Genomic DNA, 24990 nt, shown 5'->3' with positions numbered 1-24990 from the left:
TAAAATTGAACTATGAACTATTAAATCCGGACGGAGAAAGCAATTTCTTTAGTTTAGCAAAAACGCCCATTCAAACTGAAACTCAAGTAAAATTCACTTATCAACCCGGTACAAAACAAAGTAATCTAACTTTGATTTTGAAATACCAACTATTCTATCACCCTACCCAAACGCACAAACTTCACCCCCATACTCACAAATTAAAATTAACCAAATATACCAACTATTCTAACTTTGATTTTGATTTTAGAATTAACCAAACACACAAATATTTCCTTCTTCAAAAAATACACAAAAAGCTGAAAACGCACAAGAAACAAGAAGTAAACCCAAAAAAAAATAATACTCCTATTAAACAGGTGAAAAAGAAGATCTCATTACATTCGTAACTAAATTACCCAAGATCTCTCTCTCTCTCACTCTCTCTCTCTCTGTAATTTTCTGAGAGACAAGAGAGAATGGGCGAGCTGAGTTCTTCCTCTGCATTTTCTCGTTCAACGCTCACCCGTATTATAATTGTTTATTCCATCTATTTCTTTTACAATCTGCAGTTAAATTCCGCCCATGTAGAAGGGTTTGATTCTCTGCTACGGCTCCCACACTCCGGGGCTTCTCGAAGCCGACCCAGATCGAAGAGAGTTTTTTACGTCAATGATTTTGGTGCGAAAGGGGATGGCGTCAACGACGACACCGAGGTACTAAAATACCCGAAAACTAATTTTCTTGCTCCATATTTATACGTAGAGATGCATGTAGCAACTGTTTCTCAGCTGCTTATTGTGCTTGCGTTGGATTTAGAAATTGATGGATTGACTCTGTATTGTTGCCAAGATTTGCAACAAATTCGTGGGTTGTTTTTAATGTGTGCCCAGTTCTACAATGAAAGCCTATGTAGCACCGACACGGACACGTGACACGATACCGACACTCCGACACACGAATTTTAAAAAAATGGAGAACACGACACGTTAGGAGACACGTTTTAAAAAGTATATATGTATACTATCACATGAAGAAAAAGTAAAATAATTAAGGTTCTAATTGTAAATATGCAACACCACATATACGTTACATTATAACCATCATCATATCATTTATAAAAGTATTTCGACTAAAAGCATTTGATCATTTGTGTTCCTTTTTAACCAATAAACCATCATCCTGTCACCCAAAAAATATGACTTCCCTAAGTTTTAATTAGATCCTACCATTTTTTTTTATCAACCCTTGCTTGTTTTCCAAGTGTCCGAGAGTGTTCGGAGCATTTTAAAGTGTCCCCGGAGTGTCCAAATGGAAAACATTGATAAAAAACTAGGACACTTGGAAATGAGTGTCGGACACGTGTCCGGAGAGTGTCGGTGTCTGACACCGGTACGTGACCTCTGACGAAGTGTCCGCGCTACATAGATGAAAACCATGTTTTGTGAGCTATGATGAATGTGTTAATTTCCATGCTATAGCTGTAGACTGTAGAGAAATTCAACTTAATCTATTGGAATATTCGGTTTTTCACATTCTTTTCCCTTTGCCTTCATAGAATTTTGTGTGTTTAATTGGGGGCAAAAGCTTTGAGGGAATACAATAACAATTGAACCCATCTAGTCCCCAACCATTGGGGGTATGACCGTATGGGCGGGAGAGGATTGGCTGCTCTCAGAATACCACTGAAATAGTGACCTCCCTATACCTCCAAGAACCGAGGAGCTAAAGGAATGTTTTGCTGCAGAACCATGCCCTCAAATCAAAGCCGAAAGGCATCAGAGAGGGTAGGCCTAGAGATCCAAAACAATTTCTGTGCACACAACCATGCTTCCTTCTTTCAGAGTCGAGAGCATCGGAAGGCGTAGTAAATGTAGTCTTTGAGGGAATACTGATAATAAATGTTTAAGATATATAAACCATTGTAGTCTTTAAGATATATTAACTACAGGTTCTCTTTTATATAGCATTTGACATTCCTAGAGATTAATGAAATGAAACCATCTCCTGATGTTATGCTATGTCTGTCCTTTTAGGCTTTTGAAGATGTTTGGAAGTTGGTTTGCTCTTTCCCGTCACGAGTGAAAGTCGTTATTCCTGCTGGAAAAACCTACCTGGTGCGACCTATTATTTTTGGTGGGCCCTGCCGATCAAAGTTGACATTGGAAGTATGAGACATGCATTTGTTCTCCTATAGTTCTATTAACCCCTTCTACGTACTAATGTATCACTTCCCCCTTTATAGTTTATAGTTACACGAAGCGGGAGCGGGGGCGGGGGCGGGGACGGGGACGGGGGAGCAGATGATCACAGAAGTGTGGGAGCGCCATTGGAAGCGGTTAGGAAAAATTATTAAAATTATAAATATATTTTGGAATTTTATATTGTTAAATGTCAATATAAAAATATTATTCTACCACATAAAATATTACTATTAAAATTATAAGTTTCTAGTTATTTTTCAACATTTTTATTGTAGCACATGATTACACAATAGAGCTCTTGTGCATATTAAGTAGGCATAAAAGTTAAATGCATTAATATGACTCTAGAAGGTTAATATCAGATGTGCTCACTAACAAGATCAAAACAACTTTAAAGGTACCAATTGCAACTTGAATCGTAAGTCTCTCAACCGTTTTTTGGGTGTAAGTTCCCGTATAGGTAAGGAACGAGTTCCCGTCGTCATTGGGACGGGTTTCTTGGAGTTTCCTTCGACGGGAACGCAGAAACGCGTTTATGTCGAAGAAACATGGGCATAGTTGAAGGTTCCTGCAACAACCATAATCATTTGAGAAACGTTGGCTGGCAGTTTTTTTTGTCTTAATCAATAGGTTTGTGTTTTAAATTCTGTATAGATATCTGGTACTATCATTGCACCCGAAGATCCTGATGCCTGGGCTGGATTGAATCCACAAAAGTGGCTCGAGTTTCAAAGGGTGAACCACCTGACTGTGGAAGGAGGAGGGATAATTGAAGGAATGGGACAGGAATGGTGGGCTCGTTCTTGCAAGATTAACACAACAAATGTATTGAGCTCCTGATCCATGATATATATATGACTTTTCCCCCATTCTGTTTCATACTCTAATCTGCTTCCAAATTTCTTTTGGCAGCCATGTCATCATGCTCCAACGGTTAGTGCTGCTTTATTCTCAACGCGATGCAATTAGTTCCACAAATCTGCTTTATCAGTCTTTGTGTAGTATTTGTGGTCCTAAGGATATTAGTCCTGTCCAATGGTTTCTTGATCTTGATGTGCTAAATCGATTACACTGCAGGCCTTGATTTTTCATAGATGCAAAAATTTGAAAGTCCGGAACCTTATGGTCCTAAACAGTCAACAAATGCACATGGCATTTACTAGTTGTGATCGTGTTGTGGCATCCCACCTCAGAGTGCTGGCACCTGGGTCTAGCCCCAACACCGATGGCATCCACATTAGTGCATCTACTCGTGTTCAAATCAAGAATAGTGTCATTGGAACAGGTTAGATGACGTCCATAAGTTGTGTTTTTTCCGATCTTCTGAAATGCGCGGCTCCCAGACATGTTTCAACTATATCGGTTGTTGGCTGTGTTATGTGAGTGTATAGTGGGCTTGTCGGGGAAACAAATCACTAACATATGATTGCACTCATGTTGAAGGATTACGCCCTAATGTGATATTGAGCTGAGGATGATAGGAAACTCTATTCCAGTTTTTTCTCGGTTACTGTTATAGCCAGTGTATATCAAACTTGCCTGATGATGGTGTTTCTGGATTTATCAGTTCAAGTTTCACCAGGGGTTGAGTGGGTTATGTTGAGCTCTGGTATTGTAAAGGGACCGGCTACCTGAACTTAGACAGGACATGACTGGAAAAAGAACTGAAATGCAATTGGAGGTCTATGCGTAACATTTGGTTTTAAATATCCCAAACATAAACAAGTGATAGAATAAGTTTGATAATCTCTCTAGCAGGCGAGGAGTTCAAACCACCTATTTAGGTTCGCTCTTTCAGCGAAGTTTTTCTCTCACCACCCATCATATGAGCAAGGATCGAAAGAACTAAATGTATTACCATATAAAATCTCTATGGTATAATCATTTACCCATATGGACACACCTGTATTTACTTCCATGTCATTTGAACGAGTTAAGTTTCATTTTTTCCTATACCGTTTGTATAATTGACCCCCCTGGCCTCAAGGAAATTAGAGAGAAACAAACTATATACAGGCATCATTTCTTGAGCTTCTAAATCCGTTTTCTTTGTATTCTGCCTTAGAGCCAGTAGTTATCAACTAAATTTGTGAAAATTTGCTTCAGGAGATGACTGCATCTCTATAGTTGGCAACTCTTCGGGTATCCAGATCAGAAGCATCACCTGTGGACCAGGCCATGGTATAAGGTAATACTCTTAGGTGGCCTTCACTTGTTTGAAGCCATGTGCATTGTGAGCACCTTGAATGCTGATGACCTGCATCTGTGACCGTTAGTATTGGAAGCTTGGGAAAATGGAACTCATCTGTGCAGATCCATGATGTAGTTGTTGATGGAGCATTTCTGTCCAACACCGAAAATGGGGTGAGGATTAAAACGTGGCAGGTAATCTTCTTGGCTGTGTACTCTTTACCAAAGACATTATCGAAACTAGTAGATTTGTCGTTGATTGACCTCGTGCCTCCTTCTCACTCTGCTTTTATTTCTTCATTAGGGAGGTAGTGGTTTTGCTACCAATATCGCTTTTCAGAACGTGTGGATGGAAAATGTGTCAAATCCCATCATAATAGATCAATATTATTGTGATTCACCTGTTACATGTCAAAACCAGGTATGGGTTCCACGGCCAAAATTCTCTCTTTATTGTTAACGCAGTATCAAAAGGATTATCCTTTGTTTTGTGCTGTGAGTCTATTAGCTTGGTAGTATCATTTTCATTCTTCGAGTTTTCGACGTTTTATTTTTCACCTAATGAGTTTGTTTCGTGAATGACTTGCCATGTCTTCATTTCTGAAGCCATTTTTAAGTGAACTTGAGGCTAACACCTCAGTCATCTAAGAATCCTGGCTTCAAATATTTTTATACCAAGGGCATTGAAACATTTCTTGTAGACACTTTGTGTCCTTTCCCAGCGAAACAAACTTGCCTTCATTTCAAATCTCATTGAAAGTATATTTTGATTTGAAACACATGCTTTCTTAGGGAACTGCCATACACAATAGGTTGAGTATTATAACGGTAAAGGAAATCTGAGAGTCCAATTTTCACATGACAATGCAGAGCTTGGCTGTTAAAGTTGAGGATATCTCCTTTGTGGGCATCAAAGGAACATCAGCTACAGAAGAAGCCATTAAATTTGCTTGCAGTGAGACCTTCCCATGTGAAAGGCTATATTTAGAAGATATTCAACTTGTCTCATACTCTGGTGATTCTACAAGATCCTTTTGTTGGGAAGCTCAAGGCTCGTGTTCGGGTCTGGTATACCCCCCTCCTTGCTTCTCATACAATGACAGCAGCTACATTGAGCAGAAAGTTCTGTCCAGCTCTGTTCTTTGGTCCATTTGAGGATGGTTATACTATTCTGGGTAGGTCAAATTCAATTCAACTCAACTTAAATAGCCCCGTTATTTGTGGAACTGTCTTGACCTTCAATAGCAAGCACCATTGGTTGGGTGCTCAAAACCTTTTGACATGCAGTCCGTAGGAAAGGTACAGCCGATGCAGCAGCAGTTTATAATAAGTTCATTATGACATGATCATTGAAGTGTGTAATTATCCAATTTCAAGTGTAAATCGGTTTTGGTATATCTTTTTGGTTGTATGTAAATTCTCCCCACTTATTAATGCATATTCATTTACTTTTTCACCATCCAGTTTTTAATCGCTATATTTTGGTTTTTGATGCTGACAGTTAAATGCTTAAAGCTTATCCACACATGCAAGGAATTCCAATTTTGATGTGAGTGGATACATATACGCGACTCTTAGAATGAGGAAACATACCATATTTCCCATACAAGTAAAAGCCTCCTGGTTCATTCCCTGCTTCTGCTTGTCATATCCTAGGACAGTTAAATTTTCAGCTCGAAATTAAGCAAGTAGTTGAACATTGACTGACCACTGTTATAATATGGTAAGTTGTCCTTACAGATTTCACCCCTTAATGACACTCTAGGTTGTACAATGAATGGTTGACGCTTTTGTTTCTAATATCACTCTACAAAATCGGGTCGAGTAACTTTTCACCAAAACTCACCCATCCAGTGCTACAAACTAATTCCAGGGTTTAACATCTTACTGAGCAAGTATAGGGCAGTATTCTTTTTGACAGCCCCATTGCACGTTTCTAACTCCATTTATGCAGAGGAAAACCAATACAGCTATTATCTTTCAAAGTTGTTTACGGGAGAAGATATAACAGCAATGCAAATTTGCACGAGACAGTGTCCTGGAACTTTTATATATTTTGGCTCAAAAAAGATGCTCATTCATCATTAGATACTAAATAAGGAAGTTACAAAACGGGTTCAGATACAGGAAGATTGTAGAGACCATCTTCGGATGTCATAGAGCAGGAATACTTTTTGACAGCCCCATTGCACGTTTCTAACTCCATTTATGCAGAGGAAAACCAATACAGCTATTATCTTTCAAAGTCGTTTACCGGAGAAGATATAACAGCAATGCAAATTTGCACGAGACAGTGTCCTGGAAACTTTTATATATTTTGGCTCAAAAAAGATGCTCATTCATCATTAGATACTAAATAAGGAAGTTACAAAACGGGTTCAGATACAGGAAGATTGTAGAGACCATCTTCGGATGTCATAGAGCAGGAATACACAGGTCTGTCAAATGCTGAAGTTTGACAATGATTTCATTTGAAGCAACATTCTCTGCGAAATAGCCCAAACCCCAGAAAGAAATCAGCAATGCTGAACATCTTTGATCAGCAACAAATCTGAATACCTTAACGAATGCCAATCTTCTCTGCAACTTTGGGAAGATAACATAACTCCTGTTTCCAGCTGCACCAAAAATGTTACCTCGGTCTAACTGCATTAAATCCTCCAAAGTCGATTTCCCAATCCACCAATGCCTTGGCTGGCAGCTGTGTTCTGAGATCTTATGTTAGCGAACACCCAGCTTGGGGCACCCAATTGCAAGAGGTAAGTCGAGGTTATCTACGGTCCTAAACGTTCTTGGGACCATCTTGTCAACGTACAGAGTTCCCTCCAGATGATCGCATTCGTGCTGTAAAATGCGAGCCTGCCACCCTGAAGCATCAACCTTGATTGGCTGGCCTTTACGATCCAAACCTGTTACCTCAACTTCTAGGTATCGTTCCACCACTGCTCTGAATCCATCAACACTGCAAAATAAATCACCAAAAAAACAAAAATTAACATGAGTATCTTTACCACCTCCTCTTACTTGTGTATAGAAGCAATGTCACTTGTTCCTAAGGCTGGGTAGGCATACCCCAAGTCCAAGTGGATGCGCACAACAAGTTGACATTTTTAAGAAAAAGGGGAGGATCACTTGTCTCATCCATATTCCCCCCTTTATCTGGTAACATACCTAATCTTTACCAATTTTCACAAAAGTTGTTTTTAATAAGCAAAGCTAATATATTTGCACCACAATGGCTGTCTTTTTGCTGAGCATTTGGAAACCGAATTAAACTGAAGTCATTTAGCTTAATTTCTCAAGTTCTTCATGGAAAAACTCATCTTTCACAGATGTGAAGTGCGATTATAAAGTGGGTCATCACCAGAATTGACGATAAAAAAGTGAAACAACACCAAGGTTAAGAAAATTAAAGGGCGTCTTGAGAAAAATGAAGTCACGTTAAGAAAATGTGAAAGAGGGGGTTAACTTGCTGGGGTGTCCAAATTCCCCTCATGTTAATGCCAATGTCAGAGTCCATACTCAAGCAAGAGAAGAGCATTGGAGAATGTTTTTTTCCAAAGTGGAAGCTAAGGTTGCTAAAGAGCCCGTCCGTAGTGCAACCAACGTTTAATTCAGCTTGTTTGTGCATAAGGTATTGATTGTTTTCTTCCACATCCCTCCAACGTTCTTAACCTGTCTCGGTTACCATATGTTTCCTATCTGAGTTACAAGGTCAATCTCGAAAAGCAAAACCAAGTGCACAGACTCCTCACATTTTCAACACTATGTTCAATTAAATGTTGCTACTTCAAAGTAGGTAATAGGAATTAAACACTCTTAGAGCACACTCATTAATCATTTTCTAGAGTTTTATAACTACAGTGAAGTCGATGTTAACACAAGCAGCAATGATCAAAAGTCTTGGACAAAGTAAGAGCATCAAAGGTTTAACACATTCCTCATAAGATAAGGAGTTCAAGCATACGTATAGTAGCTTAAGTTTTACCTTAGGCACCCTTCGAAAAATAGTGCAGTTCTGTTGCTCTTATTTTTAAGCTTTGGATTAACAATAACCTGTGTTAAATAGAACAGCAGAAAATGAAGATGTAAAAAGTGAACAAATAGTACTGCAACAACAAAATGAACATGTAGAACGTTGTAAGTACATTAATCAGCATACCAAAAGATCAAAAGGACGTCGGTCTTGTGCTTTAGTCTCTTCCTTTGGTGCATAGCTGATGTATTCTTTTGTATCTTCCAAAACAATTATCTGTATCAGATGAAACTGACAAATCTATCATCACAAACATCAAGGACCAGGAGTATGGATCCCACGAGAACGTGTAGTTGTAAAGTGGTCCGGAGTACCACGTGGTGGTAATCCCGGACTATGGTATATTTTCACAAACATCAAGGGCTTCCATATTGGCAACAATAGAATTAGTGCATAAGCAGAAAATACCACTTCAAGCTCTAATTCTTTTACCTCCAATACATCAATATGACACATGATTGTCCATACCCCAGCTTACATAGCATTATCCACATTAGGGCATCCCCAACCCCTACTCAAACTTTAATTTGAGTGCAAAAAATCTTCAAAACAATCTCCACACATTTACTCAAACCCAAGTCAAGGGAGATTGTTTTCTTTAGTCAACTATTTCAAGGCTATTTTGTGGCTTTGACATTAATGACATTAACTCAAATTTTATGAATTTTTTTTTTTTTTATCAAACTCAAATTTTAAGATTAAATCCAGTTTTTTCATTATGGTTAAAATATCAAGAAAAGCTTTTTACTCAAAATTTTGGAAATGCAAATTCAAACCTTCAAGGGAATGCCAATTTGGGGAGCAGCAAGACCAACCCCAGGTGCTTTCCTCATAACCTCCACCATATCATCTATAACCTTCTGGATCCTCTCCGACCCGATTTCTTCTGGTGGGACCTCTCGGGCCGGTTCGTGTAGAACCGGGTCGCCGGCTTTCACAGTTTCCGGCTGAATTTTTTTCTTTTCTCCCAAACCCAGGAGCCAGCCGGCCCGAGCCCTTGCAGAAGAGCTGTGACTTGTTCTCGTGGTCAAGCCAAAATCGAAGGCCGGTTTGAAGATGGGTTTTCGGGCTTGGTGGAAGCGGGCAACTGGGTTGGTCCGAGATGGAGTGGGTTTAATGGGTTTTAACCATTTTCCGGTGATGGGCATGGGTACGAGACGGTGGGTGAACCGTTGAATGCTCTCCATCAGTGCTATGTTCTGCTCCTGTTCTTTTTTACAAGTATTTTTTTTGGTGAACGTTCTGCTATGTCCGAAATTGGTAGTAATTGGTTTTCACAATTTTTTTTATTTTTTTATTTTCACAACCTTTTAATACGGTTTTGCCAACCTCGGTCCATTAAAAGATGATAATATGTGCATAATTTCAAACAAGTTCAGATATCAATGCATATATCACGGATATTAATACACTTTCACAAATATCAATATACTTTTCTCAGATATCAATGTACATTTTACGTATTATTTTACACTATTTTGACGGATATTAGAATAATCCTTAAATTCCACTCTTCTTTCAAAATTACACCTTTTTTTTTGTTTTTTAATATGCGAATTTGCAAATTTAATTTTTTATTTGTGTACTATTTCTCACCCTTAAAATGTCAAGATTGTAGATTCACATCACAAGGGACAAAAATGAATGTGGTTATAAAAAATGAAGTGTGAAAATCACTATTTTAAATGCACTACTTCTTTTGTTCACTTGCAATGTGAATTTATAATATTGCCTTTCTAAATATAAAATAGTACTAAATAAAAGGTTAATCTTGTAAATTAACATATAAACAAAAAAAGAAGTGTAATTATAAAGGAAGAGTGTAAAAATTCAAAATATTTCTGAGTCTCAACTTGCCTTATCCCGGAATGCCCTTGAATACACCAGCCTTCATATAAGGGTGTCCTTAACTTGCTAAAATGCAGACCTTTCATTTTCCGATCAAATTTTGATGATCCAAGCCGTTTAATGTATCTAGAACGTGATTTTAAAAGTCCTCGCGAGAAATCGGCAAAAAAATATGATCGGGAAGGACTTGATTTGAGCAATTTTTTTATTAAATTGTTCAATGAAAACTGCTCGGATGAAGTACTTTTTGGTCATATTGTTTGTCAATTTCTCGTGGGGACCCTTAAAAAAATCACGTTCTGATCATATTGAACGGCTTGAATCATCGAAATTTGATAAAGAAATGGGAGGTCCGCATTTTGTTGAATAAGGTTGCCCTTATAGGAAGGGGACTGCCCTAGAATAAACCAACAAAATCTGATAAAATTAAAAAAAACCAATCAAAACTATTTGAGTTTGACATTGCTTGTTAAAAACTTGTTTGAGATTCGTATGATACATAATCAAATCAAACTGAAATAAGTAACCCCGCGATTCGTTGGGCTTTTGAAATATAAAAATTGAAGTTACCCAAGATTGACTCATGTTTGGGTCGATTAAAACCTATTTGAGATTCGTTTATCTCACATATAAGCCAAGTTTGAACATGTTTTTTAAAGTTCGTTAACTCTTCAAACCAAGCTTGTCAAGTTGGTTGTCTCATTTCTCTCCCCAGTGATGACCCAAGTTTGAGTCCCATAGGGAGCAGGTTTGTGGTTCAGAGTTATGAGTAACCTCAACCCCCGCTGATATATACCATATGACCAAAAAACTCTTCAAACAAGTTTGAAAACTTAACTGCTCCACTTGTTTGACTCGTTTAAAAGCCCTGTTCTAGGGCAGAAGCCCATCAGAGCATCTGCAATGGGGTTTAATATATTTGTTTATTAAAATGTGTATTACAATAAAAATGGTTCCCACAAGTGTGTGTTAGACGTTGTTAACATAAGAGTGTGTTAGAACTGAGTTTGGTAAATTTGTGTGTTAAAATATGTGAGGATAAAAAATGAGTCCCACAAGTGTATATTAGGAGTAATAGATATTTATATTTTATGGTTGGAACACTACAACACGAAAGGCTTGTAGCGAGGATTTAGTTTCCTCGCTAAAACGCTGATTTCCTCGCAAAATGTATTTGCGAGGAAATTTTTCCTCGCCCGTTTTCCTCGCAAAAGCCTTGTCGCAAAAAGAATTTGCGAGGAAAAAAATTTCCTCGCTTATTCTAACCCAATTAGCGAGGAATTTTTTCCTCGCTATAGTTTTTCCTCACTAGACTAATACAATGTTTACAGAATAGGCGAGGAAATTTTTCCTCGCTAGACTAATTTTTTCCTCGCCAATTATAGTTTAGGCGAGGAAATTTTTCCTCGCTAAAACTCTTGAAACTAAAAATAGATAGTTCTCCAGCTCATTTGCTTCCGCGCGAATTCGAACCGTGGCCTCTTGTATGGAGGCATTCACTCCATCCATCACACCAACTTCATTTCCAGTTCAAACCTTTGCCTTTTTTATATATAAACCTTTTGTACATCCTTTCACCTCTCTAAATTTGCTTCTTTAAACATTTCTCTCTAATTTTAGTCCCTTTGTAGTGTTTCTTTAAACTTGTTTTTTAAATCATTAACATTATTCGCTTTTATTGAATTTTTTTATAATTTAATGTTTTGTTATATATCTTTAATAAATCTTTATAACTTTCTAAATTTGTTTATTTTATACTTCGTTTTAATTCTCTCTAAGTTTAGTAACCTTTTGTAGTGCCTAAATTAGTTTGAGCCCTTTAAATTTCTGCAAATACGATATTTTTTTTTAGTGGGTTAATCTGTTCTTACTGTGTATATGCGCCCATAACAATTTTAACTCAACTACAATATTACAATAGTAATAATTTGTTATGTTTCTTTTTAAATGGGGTTAACCTTACATATTTTGAAAATAGATTAGTGATATTTTGAAAATACATTTCGCAATTATTAAATACTTTATCTTTTGTTTAGCTTTTCATTAATTTTTTTTGTATGAATTAATAATTAGTTATCTCTACGAAAAGCAATCCATATATCCCATGCATTCTTTTTCTGAAAAGCACATCATTCATCCACAAACTTATAATCCCTATGTCCAATCCTTTTTTTGGACTTATAACAGTCAAAAGAACAATACGATAGAATTGATGAATGCACTTTGTTACCTAGAGTGTTCTATTCCTTGGGTATTTATATACAAATACGGTTACAAGTGATAAGCTTTACAAAAGATATTGCAAATGATAAAATATAACCCCTGAAATGGCTAACATTATTAGGACTTATTTTCTTGATCAATTGATTTGCACTGATTGGTTGACATCCCCCCGCAAGCTGATGGTTGAGGCATGACCTTCAGATTGAAACGCAGTGTCCGATGCGGGAAGACACAAGTCCTTTTGTGTAAAAATATCGGCAATTTGATCCCTGGTGCTAATATATTGGACGGTTAAATCACCCCGAGTGACTTAAAAATCTTTGTATCAAACAATAAATTTTAGTAGAATTTGAACATACTGACATTGTTAACAATTAATTTCAGTTGGGGAAAAGTGAATTCATATAATTCGTGTGAAACATATTTTTTATTTCATCAATTCAATGCGATTGGCGAGGAAACTATTTTTTTCCATTTATCACTTTTTTATTTTAATAAATTTGCTAATGATATTGAACTATGTAGTTGATTATCCCTTACCATCGTGATATTAAAGATACATGAACATAATTAATAATGACTTACATATAAAAAATTTAATGAGTCCTAAAAAAGGTGACAAAATATTTTTCGCCAAAAGATTACATTGAGCAAGGAAATAATAATTTCCTCGCAAAAGGGTTACATTTGGCGAGGAAATTATTATTTCCTCGCCAAATGTAACCCTTTTGCGAGGAAATTATTATTTCCTCGCTAAATGTAACTTTTTGGCGAGGAAATTAAATTTCCTTGCTAAATGTAACTTTTTAGCGACGAAATTGAATTTTCTCGCAGATTGTATACTTTTAGCGACGAAATCTCTTTTCCTCGCCATATTTCCTCGCTATAGGCCATCCGTGTTGTAGTGGAATTTAAATTATAGAGGTGAGATCCACTTATTGTTTGCTAGCATAGTTGTTAAACTTAGCATACATGCTAGCACACCACAAGATTTAACACACTCTAGCACACAAACTAATACAAGTATTGTGACACAAAAAATACATTTTTGTTTGCTAAATTTTAACACATATAATTAAACACACTAGTTAGTCCACTCACTGTGGATCCTCTCAGTGGACTTTGCTTGATGGGGGGTTTCTGGAATGGGCCTACAAGTCATTTATGCCACACACATGGGGCAGTCCGGCCAATTCAATAGGTTTGCACAGCAAGAATTTAGCTACCCACATGGCGGACCATCTTGCCAGCTCATTCCTTGTGATGAATGGGGGAAGAGCATGTGCGAGAAATTTTTGGGTGTAAACTGGGTACGACGTGGCTATACTCAGCGCCCATTCGAGCCGTCCAAATGAGCTTTGGACAGCTGAGATTCGAGTACCCTCTTTCCTACTTAGCTCTCATTTGGATGGTTGAGATTCGAGTACCCTCTTTCCTACTTAGCCGACCACTCTCTCTCCTCTTTTCCTCTACTTAGATGCGCTACCGGGTACCACGTGAACAATATCCTATTTGCATTAAAAAAAAATTCTCAGCATGTGCATGCAATATTGTGCCTGGCAGGTAAGGTACAATTATGTAGTATGTCTTCACTCCAAAGTTATCATGTTTCTAAGTAGAAGTATTTCGTTGAATTTTATACTTTAAGTAGTAAATCATTTCCCGCTTGATTAATGCGTATGTACTCTGGATAATGAATAAATTGTAGTAGATGTGTCATTCCAATCTTTTTTTCTTCTCAAGTGTCAAGACCAGTTTTCGCACACTTCGATTAATCTTTGGGACCAATTCTACCATTCAGCTTCATTTAAATTTAAGTAAAGCTTTGTATGGGCCAACCTCAAAGACGTTGATAGCAGCCGAGAGGTTTTGAACCCGATACCTTAGAAGAGAGCAAACCCATAAGTTCTCAGCCATTGACCCGGCCAACCACTTTGGTTTATGTTTCATTCCAATCTAAAAACGTTGCTTCACTTGACAAAAAAAAAAAAAAAGGTTCCGTCGTCCAAGCCAATACTTGCGGCAGCAGGTTTCCCAATAGCATCCGTGTGGGCAAAGTCTTTCAACATTTCCAGCGAAGACCCATTTTTTACTTCTCACTTCCTAGCTCTTTTATACATGTGGAGGCAAATAAACTCAGAAAGCATCTGATCTTGATTGTCAGAATTGAGAGAGAGAGAGAGAGAGAGAGAGAGAGAGAGAGAGAGAGAGAGAGAGAGAGAGAGAGAGAGAGAGAGAGAGAGGTGTTAAACATGAAGAGCTCCATGCCACCTCTGTACCCAAAACCAAAGGTGGTTGCAATGAAAGATCAAGAAAACAAAAGCGGACGCGGCAATGACTTCAGGGAGAGGAAAGGAAACATGTCTGATATTGCTAGGGTGAAAGGAGCGGACGCAGTACCCAAGAAGTTGGAGAGCAAGGCATCGATGGATATAAACGAATGCGCCGAGGAGTTCATCAACAGGTTCAAGCAGCAACTTCTGATCCAACGGCTCGAGTCGATTGAAAGCTACGAGCAAATGCTTGCCAGAGGCAAATAACAGCCTTCCCCGGCTTTTTGTCTTTCTGTTTCTGTTTCTGTTTCTAATAAGATTTTTTGCGTTCCTTCAAATTGATTTATGTGTGACCATGTGTTTTCAGTATCTAATGACAGAGAAAATCTTTTCAGTTGCTTTGGATGGATCATATGTTGTAGTTTGCCGAATCACTCAGTATGTCAAATTGGTGCCAAATTCTGCACAACAAATGTACCACTGTAAAAATAACACTAGTAATACCTTTCTCGGTTTTTTGGCTAAGATCAAGTGTAGTATCTGTTCTTATTAATTTAATATCTGATATGTGGGTCATTGGCTTATATGATATTATATTAATTTTTTGAGGGAGAGAGCCCATTAGCTACTGGGGTTTCTCGTACGTCGCCTTGACATTGCACTATTGCCTTGGCTTGGCGTACCTCACCAAAAAAAGAAAAAAAAAGAACACTGGTATAGCTAGCCAAAACAAGAAGTACTTCTTGTAACCATGGAGATGCTCTTAAAACATTTCCCAACAACAATATTAGGAACAACTTAGCTGTCCCATGGGTTTTTTTTTTTTTGATATCTAAGAGTGTCCGGGCTATTATACGAGCAAGGCAACTAAAGAGGAACCGATCCAACTCTTCACGAGCGGGAAGCGGATTTAAAGGCACCTGATGGGTTTATTTCCCCAGGTTCACTAGCAATCATTCACGTCCATCCCTAGTTCTTTTGAGTTGGTGGGACCCGCTCAAACTAAAAGTCGAAAACAGAGTCTCCAAGTTCATCACGGGTTCTGTTAGGTTCAGGATTCAGGTAATTTGGACAGTCTAGAAGAGGTGAATATGGACAAGAAAGTCGGAATATGTCACCACAAAATGGAGGAGGAAAATCACAATTTTTGCATTAAGCCAAGCTCATGAGATTCCAAAACAGTGGAGGTATCCCAAACGAGCACCTCTCATTTGGTTCATCACCCAGTTCTTACTTATTACATCACCTTCCTACCTACTGTGGAAAACGAAACAAACAAACCAACAAACGGAATAAAGTTGCCCAAACACAAATTAATATAGCTCATGATCAAGAAAAATTATCCAGTTGGATAATTTATCCATCATTCGGAGAGCTCAGTACCGGTGATGAGCTCAGGGGTCTTACGGCAGGACGACTTGTATCTGTTGCTGATGCTGCACCTTCTGGAGATTCACGCGCGAGCAGGACCGGGCCATTTCTCCGGCGAGTGGGATAATGGGGAGGTTATCGCAGTTGCAAATCTCGATCATGAATCCGTCGGGGTCATGGAAGAAGAGCTGGTCGACGTAAATCCCTCCTTCCTCCACCTGCTGTCTCATGTACTCGATCCCCATTTCCTTCAGCTTCTTCTCCACTGCTCCCATGCTCTCACACTGTACACGTCAAAAATCACTATTAGTACTAATTGCTTATGCTAAGACATGGCATGGACAGTCTAGATAGGAATCCCAAGGGCCTGGGGCCTGATTCAACCTAAAGAATAAAGATAGTGTAATGATGTTACAGCGTCTCCGATGGCAGGACCAAAACTAAAAGATTTCTAAAGTTAGTAATGTTGGTCGAAAATATGGCTCACAACTCTCTCCTCCGTCTCTCCTCCCATCACTATCAATGGACACACTCATTTACGTTTATTCCTAACTCTCTCTATCTTTCTATACTAAAAATGGATCTTTAATTATGGGCCATTGTGGAACTTAACATTGTTAATATTAACAACGGCTTAAATGGATAAACAAAAGAATAGGTTTGGTTATTTCATTGGAGATACCCTTTATCTCCTTAAATAGTTGGATTCTCCAAAAGTGGATAAAAGTATGAAAGGAGGGAGTATCGATTTCACGAGCCAAACAAAATGAACGATTCCGATCAAATCACGTAACCGAGTTGGTCGGTCCACTTGAATTCACAGGCTAACAGCACGCGGGTTTTGACTCACCAAGCACCATATGGAGCCAAATTAGATAAGGGTGAGAGACTCGTCCTTGTCTTCTTCCAGTTGGTTATGCCTCCTCTGTAGCTATTCAGCTAATCGTGGTCCTTACCACGAAAATTATTAGGTGGTTCTCCGGTACCATCACGTGGTACCCCAATATTTTCTCTGCAAAAATTCGTGTGGGGTGCATCTGAATTTGTGGTGGAGAGGGTGTTAGAACATTAGATGACAGAGAAAGGATTTTGAGGCGCCACTACGTATCGGTGTCTGGGACCACGAAATATTTACGCACTTATCACACATTACAATTCTGCCTATCGATGTCCAGTACCACGAAAGGTACTGGAAATAATTACGCACTTATCACACATTACAATTCTGCACATGGTTGTCGTTGTCATGCATTACAATTGTATACTCTAGTAAATTGAATGACACCGACACGATGTACACATATATTATTATTAGAAAATATATATCAAAAAATGCTATAGAAATGAAATATCGAAAAATTATCAGAACTAAATTCTGTGATTGTTTTTTGTATTCGCTCTAAAGCAAGGTGGTCCCGAATGAGACCACCTTCTACGCCAGATCTCAAACTCGCATTGAAGGATAAAGTGACTAGAGAGGGATTGGTTCGACATTAAAAAAAATTTGGGCATTATTGTGGAAACAGATTTTATGACTTTGGGTTTGGTGCACCTTCTCAAAGAGAAAGAGCTCGGTATCCATGAGTTAAGTAGTAACATTCTAACTGATTGCAAGTTGTTGCTAGACGGGTTTAAAGCAAAAAATTTCCACATGTTTTGGGAGGCCAATCGAAATGCGGATGCAGTTGGTAAAGTTTCAATATATTCCTAAGGCCCATTCTACGAAATTTCTTATTTTTTAAATACTTATTTTTTATTTTACAAGACCGATTATTCTCTCACAATACATTACCTTTAATTTAAAAAAATAAGTACTTTCATATAAATACTTATTTTAGTATGTAGAACAGGCCTAACTGTTTTGAAAACTTTCTCCTAGACGATGTAAAGGGAGTTAAGTTTCCCAGACTATGTTTTAATTTCTGTTTTTATCTATGCCAGTTTAATGAAAAAAATAAAATTCGAAAACACTGGCTACCGCATCACATGTCATGATATTTAGTAATTACTAGAATATATTTCCTATGAATGATGATCAACTGTATAAAAATACCTGGAAAGAAATATGATTGTCCTTGGGATTGATTTCTCTTTTCTTTGGCATAATTTCTGGGTCTTCCGACTGTAAAAGATGTATTCCAATTCCATAACTGAACAGCCTAAAATAAAATTTAAAAAAAAAAAAAAACCAGAAACACAAAATCAAAATCTTGGTAATTAATGTAAATTAAATCAACACCAAAATTTCCTTGAAAAAACTAAAAAATAATCATTTCATGAACTTCAAATGGGTACCCTTTCATAACCCAATTTCCCAACTTTTATACTATTTTCAGCTAATAACGTACCACGCTCCATCAAAATCAAATGAGTCAGGCCTCCTGATCGGGACGAACCCAAGAACATTCGTGTAAAAACCAATTGATTGTTCAACTGATTTGCAAATAAGCGAGATGTGATTCAAAGACGTTAGGTGCAAAGGGTTTCCCAAGTTTTCCTTCATTTTCTCGTGGAAGTTCAGATTGAATAATTGGATCAGGTAATGGATAAGGGGGAGAGCGGATATTTAGCTAGAACGATAAGAGAGAGAGAGAGAGATGGGTGTTGTGGAAACTGGAGAGAGAGAGAGAGAGAGAGAGAGAGAGAGAGAGAGGACCACAGCACTATGTGAGGAGAGAGAGAGAGAGAGAGAGAGAGAGAGAGAGAGAGAGAGGACCACAGCACTATGTGAGAAGATTTTCGATGAGATTATATGTGAAGGCAATGAGCTTTGATCCGGTGGATATATAGGAGGGGGGGTGGTGGGGAGGTGAAGGTTCGTTCTTCTTCATTCTTGGTCATGTTTGCCACGTGTCGGATATGCTAGACTGTGACAGATATTGTGTTTAGCACGTTGGCGGTGACTCGGATCCCCCCACTACCTCTATCAGTTTTTTGTTTTTTATTTTTTCAAGTGGTCTCCTACTCCGAATCATTTTTTAAAACAGCCCTAGCCAACGGGATTGTAGCTCAACAACATTTTCTCCCCTTTTTTCTATACGGAAGGTAAGTGTTCAATTTCTGTCAAAAGTGCAAGTACTTGATGTGGTGGTTGATGTCCTTTGAACTTGTCTCACATGCCACCACTAACATTACCTCTTTTTCATACCTTCAAGAGTAACCTAGACACCTATCAAATGAAATAATAATAATAAAACAACCCTACTGTGGGTATCCTTACCGTTCAACTCTAGAAAACAACCCTATTGATTGCAGTATATTTGTTGCACGAATCCGTTGCATCCGTTGAGGATGTCTATTCTGTAATTCCGTAATGACAAGAAGTTTTTGCTATAATTGAGTCACAAGCTAGACTTATAATCCCCGTTCCGTTAAGGGAATAAAGTATATATTTTTTAAATAAGTATTTATTTTTGAATTAAATATGATGTATTGTCAATTTGTGAGAGAATGACTTGTCTCGTAAAACGAAAAATAAGTACTTAAAAAATAAGAACCTTTAATCTCTTCGTAAGTATAAGATTGGATTTTGATTTTCGCGCTTCACTTTTTACCGATGGCGCTCCACGTTGTTCATAAAGTTACTAGAAGTTGTAACTTCATGTTAAATGCGGAGCGCCATCAGTAAAAATTGAAGCGCGAAAATCACTTTACAGGATAAAAGCATCTACAGGATATAGTGTAAAAAAATAAGGTAGCTGTTGCAATTTGTTTTTCGGGATAAAAGAAGAACATCTCATGTAGTACATAATTAAGCTGTCGGAGCTACAAGACAAGTAGTGATAATCATAGTCCACTAGAGCATAAAAATACTACTATAAATTAGAAGCATCTTTTATGTAAGGAAAAAAAAAAAAAAACATTTTCCAAACCGACACCCAACACTAACCTGGACTAACTAAATTTAATTGAGGTGCCACTCCGTATCGGTGTCCAGGACCACGAAATAATTACGCACTTATCACACATTACAATTCTGCGTATCGGTGTCCGGAACCACGAAATAATTACGCACTTATCACACATTACAATTCTGCACATGGCTGTCGTTGTCACGCGTTACAATTGTACTCTAGTGCTTAGATTAAAACTTTTGTACGGACTTATAACGGAAAAAAAAAAAAAAAAAAAAACACCGATCGATAGCAGCGATGAAAACTGAATAAATTAATTAATGGGTTCAATTTCTGATTATATCTTTTTCGTGTACATTCTCCTTCCTTCTTCTTCATCAGTTCCTGGTCCAACACACAGCTTACATTTTTCTGCAATGCAGTACTCCTCCTTATGATCACCGGCTTAAAATAACAGTGAGTGTACAGTGTACTAAAAGGGTGTTCCAATTAAAAAGCTGAAAGCATAACGCCAAAAAAACAGCAAAGCACTTGTTTTTTACTACTTTATATTTTAATGCGCCTGAATATATAGCATATAGTAAAGGCGATGAAAATGATTGACAATGAGTGGCTGTTGGCTTTTTATATCCAATCCTCGTCGATCTGCACCATAACATATTGTATAAGCCGCTGGTGGACGGTGAGATTGGTACTCGACGAAAACCGATCGGGATCGGAGTGTAAAACACATGCGCGACATAAAAGGAGGAGTTCTTCAAATTGCAAGCCAGCTGTTACATGCATTTATTACTTTTTCAGTTTTCACCCAAGCAAGCATGCAACCAGTGACAACCACTGCTTAGTGTAGTTGGTCAGTCATTCTTTTCAATTTGTGGAAGGTCTTGGGTTCGAACCCCACAAAGGGCAGGCCTTTTAGAGGACCAGGGCTATGGATAGCTTCTGGTCTCCCCGTGCTAACTCTAACACCTCCACTAACCCCCACTGATGTATATCGCCATTACAAAAAAAAAGCATGCAACCAGTAAAAAAGGGTAGAAGACAAACCGTTTTTTCTTTACCCTGCACTGCAGTAGTTGTGAGGAACAGAAATGCTAAGGACAAAAAAAATTTATCCCGAAAGTATCCCGAAAAGATCAACTAGTGGTTGAGATTCACTTTGATGTGTGTGACATAATCATCAAAGTGATTCTCAACCATTGATTGCTGTTTTCGGGGTACTTTCGGGGTAAGTTCTCTTTGTACCTAGCATTTGCTGTAGTTGTGGGCTCAATTAATTGGCAATCAACGTTTTAATTGCATGCTAATTGCTGTAGAAATGAACTTCATTTGGGATTAATGTGGTTTTCATGCGCGCGAGATGGATGGATTAATTAAGAACTTGAGTTTTGAGACAGTACGTGAATTCATCTGATTTGGTAGTACACCGAATTAGTTCCTGTAATTTTTGTGATTATCTCATGATGAAATACTCCGTTAGTGTGTATATGTGTGTGTGTATATATATATATATATATATATGATTTTGGACTTGAGTATAGTTTTCATATTCATTCTCGTTTCGCTAACTAAAATAATTAACTACTTATTTTTTAAATTAAAGAGTGATGCATGTTTTTTTTTTTTAACAATTATCCAGTGGCGGAGCCAGAATTTTAACCTCGGGAGAGCCGGCTTAATAGACATATATTTTTTATCGGAACGTATATTTATTATTTTTTTCCTTTCCAATTCATTAGATTTGTACATGGAAATGATTCTTTAGGCTACTTCAACTATTACGTGCTTATTTTTTATTTATGAAAGAAATTGAAAAATGAGAATGTAAAATAACCGATTTTTTTATCAAATCGAACCAAAATTATTAAGATTATAAATAGCTATATACAAATAATTATTAATAATATTCAAAATCAGATATATACAAAATAAAAATTTTAAAACTCGAATGCTAGGGGAGCTGGGGCTAGCTCTGCCCCTGGAATTATTATATTTTTTCTTTGACAACGCTTAATCCGTAGGGTATTTTTGTTAATAATTTCTTAAGAAGAGAAAGAAATGGTCTGTTTCAAATTAATGAGGTGGTCCTCATTTTAGTTTAAATGCAAACCTCCCCATTTCTCCTCTTTCCCCGGTCGAATTTCGATGACCCGAGTCGCTCAAAGTGTTCAAAACGTGATTTTTAAGGGTACCCGCAAGAAATTGGTAAAAAAATTAACCAGAAAGGGCTTGATTTGATCAGTTTTTTATTGAACCGTTCAATAAAAAATTGTTCGGATGAAACCCTTCCTGGTCATTGTTTAAATGTTTTTGCTGATTTCTAACAAGTACCCTTAAAATCACGTTCTGATCACATTGAGTGGCTCGGATTATCGAAATTCGATCGGGAAAGAGAAGAAATGAGGAGGTTCGCATTTTAACTAAAATGAGGTTGTCCTCATTTTGAAACGAACTGGAGAAAGAAAATGCTATATTTATGTTATGAAGTTTAAAAAGATGAGGTGGTCCTCCTTTCGCAAACCAAGACATCGATACTACTTCATTATTCATCAATTGAACTAGATCCAGGGAGTCAGTGGTCCCCTCTCCCTCCATGTTTAGGATGTTCCCCTCGTACTTAATTTGTACACTCTTTCTTTTTTTTGGTCAAGTAGAAAATCAATTTGTACACTCTTTGAGCTGGATTTCAACTTTTACAATGAAATTTCCGTCAAAAATGCTAGAGACAAAGAAAATTTATTCCGAAAATGCCCTAAAAAGAGCAACTAGTGGTTGAGATTCACTTTGATGTGTGAGATCCAATCATCAAAGTGAATCTCAACCACTAATTACTTTTTTGAAACACTTTCAGAATGCGTTTTCTTTGTACGTACCTAGCATTACTCAACTCCCGCGGTTAAAAAGTATGTGCATTTCTTCAGTGCTCGTACCTAACGGGGGGTGTGTGCTGTGCAGCTTCGTGCTGCACAGCATGCTGCACGGCCTCCGGCAAGGCTTTTCCGGCATCGGTCCGACGATCAGAGATGTTCACCGCGTAGAGCTCGTCGAATTCTACATGAGCATCAAAAATCGGCTCGATCAAATATTGTTAAAGGCCTCATCCGAACATATATAACTTGAAAAAAATGGATTTAGTGGTTTTGATCCAGTGTTTCGTATCCATTAGGATTCATTTTTTTTCAAGTTATATATGTTCCGATGAGACCCTTAACGATTTGATCGAGTTGATTTTTGGTGCACATGTAAAACTCGACGAGCTCTACGCGGTGAACGTCTCGGATCATCGGACCGATGCCGGAAAAGCCTCGCCAAAAGTCATACAGCATGCTGTGCTGCACGAAGCTGCACAACACATACCCCTGTCCTCGTACCTAATTAGTTTAGATGAATATTGTGCAGTTGGCACTTGGTGGTGGAGGCACAAGTGGGAGAGTTCCTGATTGAGAAAGGTAGATGCACCGATTATACACCATAAGGGTGATAGCCAAGTTGGTCAAGGGTTACTCCTTTTGAGTTTGGGTGAGGTAGAAGCAGACTAGAAGGTACTAAGTTTAAGTTGTGTCATTGACGCCCATCTCGAATTTGGTGCTTTTTCTCTGTCCGGTTTTGGCCTGCTAGTCTTTGGTGGGGTGGTAATTGTTATGGTTTTTTGGTCCCTTTCGGAATTCGCCGCGGGTCTGGAATCCCTATAGTCACGCCTAGGGGAGGATTGCTATGCTCGGTCGTCCCCTCTAACCCTTTTTAGCTTAGCAAAAAAAAATGCACCAATTATACATTCAACGGTGCTATCTGCACAGATTTCACAATCTGTTTCAGCGTGCATAGACCTCTTTTAGACATGTTTCGGGTTTCAAAAAAATAATCGAAGCCGCTCATTTTGTTTAAAATACTTTGTTTATGATCCTTACCAAAAATTAGCTTACTAGGATATCGGTAAGAGTGTCTAAGAAACATGCAACTTTGTTCCAGAATTCAAGCCTAAATTCTTGGACCAAATTGGATGTTTCGTATACACCCTTACCGATATTCTATTCAGTTGATTTTTGGTAGGGACCATAAACAAAGTATTTTAAACAAAATGAGTGGTTTCGATCATTTTTTAAGAACTCAAAATTGGCCTAAAAGAGGTCTGTGCATGTTTGCACGGATCTGAAATCTGTGTGGATATCTTTTTCGTTATACATTCAAGAACTTGCCTTTTCTTTGGTTTTTTTTGAACAGAAGAACTTGCCTTTTCTATTTTTGAATAATTGTCAGAACTTCGTACATTTACTTTTCAGTTTTCACCCAAGCATGCAACCAGTAAAAAAGGTTCGAAAGTAAGAAAGATTAGAAGACAAAAACCCTTTTTTTTTCTTTATCGGTCTTGCTATTATCAGCTCATTGAACTGATAATAAACACACTAGAATATAATAAAAATATATATTTTTGTGTACTTTATACATTCTTTAATACACATTCACATACTTACTATTGTTAGCCCAATAGATTGATTTTAGAAATTTCCTTTCTTTATTTACCCAATAGTTGTGAGAATCATATGTTATGTTGTGGGCTCAATTAATTGGAAATCAACTTTTTAATTACATCATATGATACTTCGGACCATTTTAAATTCACATATTCTTGTGGGGTACTCCCGGACTATTGACTAATTACTCGTTTCTCTGTCTCTTTTTCTCTCTAGATCTCTCACACATATGAATCCGCATGTGTAAAATGACTCGCACACCACAGATAGTTCAATTTTTACGTCAAGGCCGGCCGGCGAAAGAGACTTGAGAGTATGGAGACCAATTTATATGTTGTCTCTGTGAAATTAAAAATGACAAAATAGTCTTCTTCTTGTCATTTTCGTTTCAAAAATGCTACTGGTACAGCAGCTGCTGTACAGCAGCTGCGTACAGATCCCCTTTGCGTCCGCCTCGGGTCCTACAAAGATGATCGGAGCCGCTCATTTTGTTCAAAATACGTCGTTTAAGGTCCCTGAAAAAAATCACCTCAATCCGAT

At 37.8% G+C, this 24990-nt stretch overlaps 4 protein-coding genes and 2 non-coding genes across 7 annotated transcripts; 3 read left to right on the top strand and 3 right to left on the bottom strand.

The window, feature by feature from the left end:
* The first annotated feature begins 382 nt into the window (after window positions 1–382).
* Window positions 383–5844, top strand: LOC131335435 (probable polygalacturonase At1g80170). Of its 2 annotated transcripts, XM_058370768.1 has the most exons (9): window positions 384–695; window positions 2016–2147; window positions 2838–3008; window positions 3096–3116; window positions 3261–3468; window positions 4290–4371; window positions 4460–4568; window positions 4678–4794; window positions 5244–5844. In XM_058370768.1, exons 1-9 carry the CDS (start codon window positions 459–461, stop codon window positions 5526–5528), a joined length of 1362 nt encoding a protein of 453 aa, XP_058226751.1. In that variant the 5' UTR covers window positions 384–458; the 3' UTR covers window positions 5529–5844. The 2 variants fall into 2 exon arrangements, with proteins under 2 accessions (XP_058226753.1, XP_058226751.1); XM_058370770.1 differs by lacking the exon at window positions 2016–2147 and having other exon boundaries at window positions 383–695.
* Window positions 1714–1821, bottom strand: LOC131299300 (small nucleolar RNA snoR100). The gene has a single exon (XR_009190685.1). It is a non-coding gene; the product is annotated as a small nucleolar RNA snoR100 (small nucleolar RNA).
* Window positions 5845–6669: 825 nt separating the features above from the next.
* Window positions 6670–9638, bottom strand: LOC131335436 (peptide deformylase 1A, chloroplastic). Its single transcript, XM_058370771.1, has 4 exons — window positions 9186–9638; window positions 8536–8625; window positions 8362–8429; window positions 6670–7335 (listed from the first exon to the last, which is right to left on the bottom strand). The coding sequence occupies exons 1-4, from the start codon at window positions 9594–9596 to the stop codon at window positions 7095–7097; spliced, it is 810 nt and encodes a 269-aa protein (XP_058226754.1). The 5' UTR covers window positions 9597–9638; the 3' UTR covers window positions 6670–7094.
* Window positions 9639–14396: 4758 nt separating this feature from the next.
* On the top strand, window positions 14397–15278 carry LOC131335434 (uncharacterized). The gene has a single exon (XM_058370767.1). It carries the CDS (start codon window positions 14733–14735, stop codon window positions 15018–15020), a length of 288 nt encoding a protein of 95 aa, XP_058226750.1. The 5' UTR covers window positions 14397–14732; the 3' UTR covers window positions 15021–15278.
* LOC131299335 (U2 spliceosomal RNA) lies at window positions 15254–15441 on the top strand. Its single transcript, XR_009190718.1, has one exon. It is a non-coding gene; the product is annotated as a U2 spliceosomal RNA (small nuclear RNA).
* Window positions 15442–15878: 437 nt separating this feature from the next.
* Window positions 15879–18758, bottom strand: LOC131335433 (glyoxylase I 4-like). The gene is made up of 3 exons (XM_058370766.1): window positions 18473–18758; window positions 18178–18283; window positions 15879–16408 (listed from the first exon to the last, which is right to left on the bottom strand). The coding sequence occupies exons 1-3, from the start codon at window positions 18625–18627 to the stop codon at window positions 16157–16159; spliced, it is 513 nt and encodes a 170-aa protein (XP_058226749.1). The 5' UTR covers window positions 18628–18758; the 3' UTR covers window positions 15879–16156.
* Between the last annotated feature and the right edge of the window lie 6232 nt (window positions 18759–24990).

This window comes from Rhododendron vialii, chromosome 8a (assembly GCF_030253575.1).
Source record: "Rhododendron vialii isolate Sample 1 chromosome 8a, ASM3025357v1".
Classification (NCBI taxonomy): domain Eukaryota; kingdom Viridiplantae; phylum Streptophyta; class Magnoliopsida; order Ericales; family Ericaceae; genus Rhododendron; species Rhododendron vialii.
The sequence above is the reverse complement of the archived record's forward strand: the minus strand, read 5'-3'. Positions and strand labels throughout refer to the sequence as shown.